The 8,674-nt window shown below is 39.1% G+C and overlaps 1 protein-coding gene across 2 annotated transcripts in view; it reads right to left on the bottom strand.

Annotated features, from left to right (window-relative positions):
* Nucleotides 1-81: 81 nt before the first annotated feature.
* The window catches only part of LOC133630039 (solute carrier organic anion transporter family member 5A1), a 78,262-nt gene continuing 69,669 nt past the window's right edge, over nt 82-8,674 (bottom strand). For both annotated transcript variants that reach the window (XM_062021277.1, XM_062021278.1), the window contains 4 exons: nt 6,743-6,902; nt 5,585-5,826; nt 5,448-5,512; nt 82-2,169 (listed from right to left, as the gene is read on the bottom strand). In XM_062021277.1, coding sequence (XP_061877261.1) covers nt 1,730-2,169; nt 5,448-5,512; nt 5,585-5,826; nt 6,743-6,902 — 907 coding nt within the window. In that variant the 3' untranslated portion in view covers nt 82-1,729. The remainder of the gene's footprint in view (nt 2,170-5,447; nt 5,513-5,584; nt 5,827-6,742; nt 6,903-8,674) is intronic.

Genomic DNA, 8,674 nt, shown 5'->3' with positions numbered 1-8,674 from the left:
ACAAACATTAGTAAATGAAGGTTTCTGACATCCACACTGGACGATGTTGGAGTGCAGGTAAAGAAGGGTACACGCACGCACTTGAAGTTGAAAGGACTGTATTGTTGGAACCTGATTCACTGTCTTGTGTACACGTGACATTAACACAATCATTGATTCACTGTCTTGTGTACACGTGACATTAACACAATCATTGATTCACGGTCTTGTGTACACGTGACATTAACACAATCATTGATTCACGGTCTTGTGTACACGTGACATTAACACAATCATTGATTCACGGTCTTGTGTACACGTGACATTAACACAAGCAGTCTGGGTCACATCTTTGGGACGTACAGTAGCCTCAGCACAATACTTGTCTTGCATTTTCACCTGACTCTTTGCAACTTGCTCAGAGTTACTTGTTTTAAGCAAAACATAACAAGAACACCACCGGCTAGCTTACGTTACCATTAGTGGTTTAAAAAATGTAAATATCTATTATTTTTCACAAAGACTAATTACACGGAATACAAACTGTCTGGCGTCGACGCACACAAAGTCTCAGAGAAGCGACAAACACTTTGTTGGCTGACACACAACGTCCCACAATCCTTCCTGCACACACTGAGGCCCCGGAAAAAAAACGGCCCTCGAGAAAGTAGACACTAAAAAGCGAGAGGAAAGACGAGAGTAAATATTGGAGAATATTTCGTAAAGAAAAGGAGTCGAAAATGGATGCTAAAGTTGCTACATTCCTGTTGAAGACGTGAGTAGAATCATAGGCTTTCCCAACATTTCTGCTCTATATTATCACTAAACAATCCTGTCGTGGATTCTGCAAAATAATGCTTTGTTGTTGTTGTGATACGCTATAATACATTCAATACCGTTAGCAGCTACAATCTGCTATTGTTAGCTAAACATTTTAGCTTCATCTACAATTTGTTACTAGTTCTAATCATGTTTTAATACATGTTTCATTTATGTTACAGACATACATTTGTAATCAAACTTGACTTGGATTTAATGCATGTTTAGCACTAAAACAAATTAATGGGAAATAAATTGTTCAATAATTAGTTTTGGGGGTAAAAAAAAAACATTTAAAAAGGTTTCAAAACCAGCTCAGGATAACCGTGAGAAAGTCCTGGCAAATTTGCCATTATATTCTTACCAGTGACGGAGCAGGAAGGGGCTAGGCCATGTCATGCATTTAATGGACATTTTATCCGCGCTTCACGCAAAATAGGTGCCCCAAAGATCACGGGGCGCTAAAAGGAGTGGCCCTGCTTATGTGTCAATGTTATTTATGTAACAACCTCGTTGGAAATATGTTAGCATAGCCTAGTGTCGCTAACACTGGCTAGTAAATAGTTTCTACTGACAGCGTTAAGTTTTTATTTCTGAATATAGCGATGTCGTACTTTGGTTGTTGCGTGCGTGTGTTACGTGGGCACGGCTTGCATGCTGGGAGATACAATGGTTTGGAAAGTGGGCGCCCTCTCGTCACTAGTGTTGTTTAAAAGGCGCGGCGAGGCACACAAGAACAAAAAGGAGTACAGTTGCGTGACAGCAGGGGGCGCTGCACAGTACTGCTGAGGTGTATCTTGCATAGGACACGTTTGTGCTTTAGTGTCGTCAGTAGCACCGTGGCGAGATGCTCACAGTCAGCCCTTAAAAGTGGGCGGGCAGATGTGCGGGAGCCCCGAGGAAGGCACGTGTCGCTGCCAGGGGCCCGCCGTCAGACGTGGGCGGAGCCTCTGTGGGAGGTTATTGCTTTGAGGGCGTTGCCGGGGCAACTGAGACTGCTGTGTCCGCGGCCCAGCAGCAGGGCGGCGGGCGCCTCGCCCCGCGGCGGGATGAACACGGGGCAAGAGCGTGTGCGGGCGTGGCTCTTGTGGCCGCCGACGTGGCAGATGAGCTCGCTGACGGTGCCCAGCGGCGGCGACAGGTGCCGGCGCCAGCGCTCCACGCGCTCCTCCTTGTGCTTGATGGAGTACCACGTGAGGAAGATGAAGACGAAGCCCACAAACTTGAGGCTAGCGGCCAGGCCGAAGTAGACGAAGCGGAAGGAGGTGACGTCGTACTCCCAGCACGAGCCGTGCACGCCACAGTCCTGCTGCCACAGCATGCACGTGGTGTCGATCACAGCACCAAAGTAGATGGGCGTTGGGATGTAGGCTGCCATGGAGGGAGGGGCCAAAGTACAACAACTATTCATTACAATTGTTGAAGATGTTGCTCAAGGAATGCATAAATGTGAATATAATACTGTCTGAACAAGGCAGGAAGTTTCCATACAACCAGGAGTGCACTGTAAAAAGAATGTTATACCTCTTTCTGACCACTTGATGGCAGCATTGCACAAATAAAGACTGCATGCATTTTAATGTACCAGTAGAGTGGAAAAAACAGTTGCCTCTATATTGAAGCTATTATCATAGATATCTGAAAAAGACTTCAAGTTTGCAAGTAAATAGATATGATCAAAATAGTACCAATCTCACGGAGATTCCCCAGCCTGTCGGTCCATGGCCACATTTGTCTACTCGCAGGTGAGAGCTGCATGAATTATAATCTAGAATTTACTTTTAGCAAATTTGAGACGAAGAAGAAGCAGCCGTCGGCTATAGTGTGTCAACAATAGCAGCGTAAATTAGCATTAGCTCAATGCTATTAATGCGCAGCTAAAATAATCTGTCTGCATTGGCGGTTATAATAACAATATCGCTCATATTTATTAACATGTCGTGACCTGAAAATTTACCAGAGTATTGTTGGCGCTTTCTGGATTTTTTTTAGAGAGAATATAATGGGCGCAATAGAGGACTCTCTCTCTGTTGACTCAGATACTGGCTATTTATTTACCATTTTGAAAGCATAAAAAAGCCAAACATATGTGTTCTTGTTTTACATAAGGATTGTGAATGATAAACAGCACATCTCTTGCCAATTTTTGTGTATTTCCAGTATGACTGATCCGATAATATGGTCAGAGTGCAGAAGTGCTACTACAGTGACGTAGAACCTACAGAAAATGCAGAAGATATTCAGAGCGAAATATTCAAAATGGCCGACTGGATTTGTGGCATTTTGTGACGTTTAAACTATATTTTCACATACTTGGCGGATTGTAAATACGATTGGTTATACAATGAAACACAATTAAGCATATAAAGTCAACTTTTTTTTCCACTCTACTGGTATTCTGAATATATGGAAGTCAATTTTACATCTTTTGTATAATGTTTGTATATGCGCCTAAACACACAGTTAAGTACACAAAAAATTTTGATAGTCACACAATTTTACCAAGTGTTGTTTTATACAAAACTATTGACATATTTTATAGAGGAACAGCACTTTCTTTGGAATTTTGCCATCATCCACAATCCCTATGAAAGACAAAGACACGTTTTTCTTTTTTTTATGCATTCTAATTCATAATTAAACGTTAGCAAAAGTCAGCTATCAATGGAGCTAATACTATTTGCTCTATTCTGCCTAAAAAGCTTTCTAAATAGATCCAAAAACTTACATCAATGTTTTATATACACAAGGTGTAAGTATATATGTAATGTGGTAACAGGCACATTTATAAAAACATGTAATATTTACGTGTTTTGATCATTTAAAGCATACAGCAGCATATTAATGACACAGATGCATCACAACGTTTGTGTTTTCTTTCAACAACAACACTGATTACTGCTCATCATGGCAGACTTTGTCAGAGACAACATGAAGACTGATGGGATGTTTATATCCTTCCGTTTGTATTAAAAATAATCATAATCCTCATGAAAGGTAAAATAAAAAGTGTTTTTTCCTGTCTTTCTTGCCATCTTCCAGTCCGAGTTGAATGTCAAAGTTGACCAATTTCTCGGTTTATGTCCACATCCTTCCACTATCCAAGTGAGAAGCAAGATTTATAATCTATAATTACCTTTCACATAGGGCTGGGCGATATGGACGAAAAAGTATATCTCGATATATTTTTACTTAAAACTCGATATTCGATATATATCTCGATATATTTTCCGGTGAAAGTATACATATAAAGATATTCATTTTTGAGCGAAATTCACTGAAATTGAACTGAATGACTTTTATTAACCCAATTAGTCAAGATGGGTATTAACAGCACAGAAAATAAACTGTTTAAGTAGCACAGAATTACATAACATAAATAAAATAGAAAAACATTCTTTCTACGTAAAATAAATAACATAGCTGTGCAAATAATACAAAATGTATCAATAAATTTGCAGACAGGCACTTTTTATTCCCAGTTGACGATGTAATGGACTGTCACACACAAACGGTTCTGGTCAGTGCCAAGTAAGTGACTTGACTTAATTGTGCCGCTATGATCTTCCTCACTTTGGCATACATTTTTGGCAGCATTTGTCGTGCAAAATATGCCCGGCTTGGCAACTCCAGAATAGTTTTGATTTGGCCTAACATGGTAAACAACTCAAATGAATGTTTTATCCAGACGCATACATTTGTCCAAATGTGGCCAAGTAGACGCATTGTGGGTTTCCTGGACGTCGTCTACATCGCTAAAATAAAAATCTAAGGAAGAGAATCCCTCTGCCATCTTCCACTAGTTTTTTTATTATATAAATTGCCCGCTTGAATATTCCTTCTTCTCTTCTACGGACTCTCTCGTCGTCCTTTGGGATGTCTGTTGTGATTTCCCTTCCTGGTTCCACGACCCGCCCTATCTTGCCTCTGATTGGCCTGTCCCTAATGTTTTGCCTTGATCTTAACCAATCGTGACTCATCATAGTAAACAACCAACCAATCATGGATGTTCTTATACGCAAGCACGTCTTGGAAGGACAAGGGGAGGGGTTTAGTAGCCCATGAGAGGGAGTGGGGAGCGGGGACTGAATCAAGGAACACAACAAATACGCGGTGTTTGGTCATTTTAACGTGAAAAAAATTATATCGATATTACGATATTTTCTTAATTCATATCTTGTTTAAAAATATATCGATAAATCTTACAAACTCGATATATCGCCCAGCCCTACTTTCACACACTCAGAAGCGATGCAGCAGCTCACCGGCTCGTTGTCAATATAGCAGCATAAGCTAGTTAGCTCACTGTGATCAATGCGCTGCTAAAAGTAGTTCCCTAACGTTAGCGCTTATAACAATATCACTAATATGTGGTTAAAATTCAGGTCACGACATGTAAATAGAGTACTGTTGGTGCTTTTTGGATGTTTATAAGTGGGTTTAATGAGCGCAATAGAAAAAAAAATTGCTCCATTGTTAGCTGAATTTGCTTATTTACAAGTTAGAATGTAATGAAATTTTTTTTAAAACGTGTTCTTTTCTTACACAAGGATTGTGAACGCATATGAATAGACTAAATCCAAAGAAGGTGCAGTTCCTCTTTGAGGCTGACAAATATGTGAAAGTGAAAGAAAGTGGTTGAAACTCACCAAGAGTTCTGAGGAGGACAAACTGCATGCCGAGAGCAAAAGGCCTCTCTTGTTCATCCACAGACCTACAACAACATCAACAACACAATCACACACAAGGAAAAGCTGCAAATGAATGAATGTGTCGTTTTTCTCACCTGAGTGTGACGATGATGGCGGATGGCTGCGCGCATGCCGTGATGAGCGTGACGATGAAGAGGAAAACAAGGAAGGGGATCAGCGTGTTGCACGTGCGGTCGCACTTGCCCGACAGCGCGTAGCCGTTCTCATTGAGGTACGTCTTGACGATGACCAGCTGCAGCTGGTTCACCTGGCCGCCTGACGACGGCGTGATCACCTGCCGGCTCTGAACGCAGCCACACTCAGTGTAGTTCTTCAACTGCGCAGAGATTACATCATGCGGTCCAAGGTTAAAGGGTGTGTTCACCACAAAATGCCCTTTTTAAACTTAATATTGTTTGCGGGTTTTTTAGGGGGTGGGGGGATTATAAACATTATTCGATGCATTTTGGTCTTTTGTGCACATAAAAAAAAAAAAACAATGGTAATGTAAAAAAAAAAATCCAACTTAATACACTAACATTACAATAAAATGGGAATTATTTATCTATTAAGTAATCTTTTTACATATTTGATGTGGATAGAGTATTAAAAACACTTTATTTTTAAATTAAGTACATACGTGATCTATGTTATTGTAATATATTTTATTTCGATCAATCAATCAAAGTTTAATCATATACCCTTAATCACAAGTGTCTCAAAGGGCTGCACAAGCCACAACGACATCCTTGGCTCAAATCGCAAATCAGGGCAAGAAAAAATTCAACCCAATGGGGACAGCGAGAAACCTTTGAAGGGACTGCACGGTGACCGGTGCAATGGATGCCGAGTGGATTCGGTTAATTTGATGTAAATGTTTTTAGATTCTTGTGACTCCAGCCTCTGGAACTACAGATTTTTACATTCATGTTTGCAATATGTCTGTTCAATAACATGCACAGTCCCATTCAAATACATTCAAATTAAAGATCATTAAAATTCCTATAGTTTTGTCATGCACATAAAAATGTCCAAAAATCTTTGCAATTTGAACAAAAAGTTGAATAAAATGTGCATTAAAAGGTTACACTTTTCTAGACTCAACAAATGAGCTTAAAATTATTTAAATTTTTGGCAAATTTTTTCTGACCTGACATAAGATGGTTGGTTGAAGTTTATTTCAAACATGTATGCAATTTCGCATTCACAAAGAATCTTTAAGGCCCCAAAAGAGAGCATGTGTGTTCGCTCACCCCGCTGCTGTCGTTGCCCACCGCGCTGCAGCCCGCCAGGCAGGGGTTGAAGTAGGTGATGCCGTCCGAGCCGCACACGGGCGCATACTCGTGGATCCTGCAGCCGCAGTTGACGTTGCAACTTCCTGTCAGATTCCTGTGGGTCAGCGTTAGGGTCGGCCTGCAGCGACAACATCAAGTCAGAAGATGCGACGTCAAGTCAACAAAGTATTTTCTTTACAATCAATAAATCAATCAATTCTTCGGTCTTGTCGCAAACAGCAGCAGAACCACATGATGTCCCTCAGCCCAACAGGGAAGAAATACATGGATATTAATATTCAAGTGCCATGAAATTATTAATAATAATTTAAATCATAACAACAATGAATACATGGATACATTTGAATTTTAATGCAAGTTTGGAAAAAGTCACTACATTATTATTTTATATATATTTAAATGTAATACACACTTGGAAAAATAGAAAATTACAAGATATGAGTGTAAATTATTCAAATAATAGTAATAATAGATACAGAAATTTTAAGTCCCGCTTCCGTCATCCTAGTCACTGCCGTTGTGTCCTTGGGCAAGACACTTTACCCACCTGCTCCCAGTGCCACCCACACTGGTTTAAATGTAATTTAGATATTGGGTTTCACTATGTAAAGCGCTTTGAGTCACTAGAGAAAAGCGCTATATAAATATAATTCACTTCACTTCACTTAAGTCACACAAGAATAATAAGCCTTAAATTAAACGAGTAAAACAAATGAATAATTTCAATACAAATGTAATTTACTTAGTCTTGTTCATCATTCAAATTAATGTAAATAAAAACAAAAATCTATAAAAATAATTTAAAAAAATATTTTATAAAAAAATTAAGTCTCCTTATCAAAACTTTGATACATTTGTTTAAATGTAATTTCTATATTTATTCACCAGAGTATTTCAAATTGATTATCTTATGTATTTGTAAAAATTTTTTATAGGCTGTTCTTAAAAAAAACATGTTTTAAAATAGGATTGAAATATAAATGTAAAATATATCTGATTTTTTTTTTTTCCAATTGTTCTGACATCACCTACTGCTTCTCCCGGCCACTAAGGGGCATAGTTGCCTGGTGTCTGTAGAATGGCAAACTATGCTGTGTGATGCATGTTGAATCGTTACACAGTACATAAACAAGTTGAACTGAAGAAGGGCTGCATTGGTAATGTGGGATCTGAACCGAGGATGTCGTTGTGGCTGTGCAGTCCTTTGAGACCCTTGTGATTTAGGGCTATACAAATAAATATTGATTGACATTGATAACGTTGCAAAATGGCGCTATAGCAGATACATACTGTAAGAATATTAAGTAACTTGGACCTTTTGGCGTGTTTGCTGGTTGGATTACTGCCCGCGTGTTGTTGGTGGGGGACGATGGCGTCTAGGGCATCCCGAAAAAAGTCGGGCTCCACATTCCTCACATGAGTGCGAGCATTCAAACATGCCATGTTTTATTTTTTTGTAATACCAGTCTACTTGAGGACTTGAAAGACTGACTGCCCCTCATTCATCAACGTTGACTGTGTTAATATTGCCAGCTAATGCTTTATATATGAATATTATACAATATGATGTTAATTATTGCTGGTGTAGGCCTGCCCTGCATCTTACTGACAGCTGTTGCAAAAAATGTTCACCATCCCATGCAGCTAAATGAGGTAACCACAAAATGGGAGTGGCAGTGGATCAATCTATCAGTGCTGAAATATTTCTTAATACAATAATATAGAATACATATTATATAACAGAACATTTTTAAACAGGCAAAGCCAATTCAAATTTCCTCCCAAAATTTCTAAAAAAAAGGCACAAAATTTGAGAAAAGTCTACAATAATATTGAATTATTTTGGTAGAATTATATCAGCGTTAAGGTTGTTTTTTTTTTAAATAATTT

This window comes from Entelurus aequoreus, linkage group LG15 (assembly GCF_033978785.1).
Source record: "Entelurus aequoreus isolate RoL-2023_Sb linkage group LG15, RoL_Eaeq_v1.1, whole genome shotgun sequence".
NCBI lineage: Eukaryota > Metazoa > Chordata > Actinopteri > Syngnathiformes > Syngnathidae > Entelurus > Entelurus aequoreus.
This window is presented reverse-complemented; position numbering and strand designations above follow the sequence as displayed.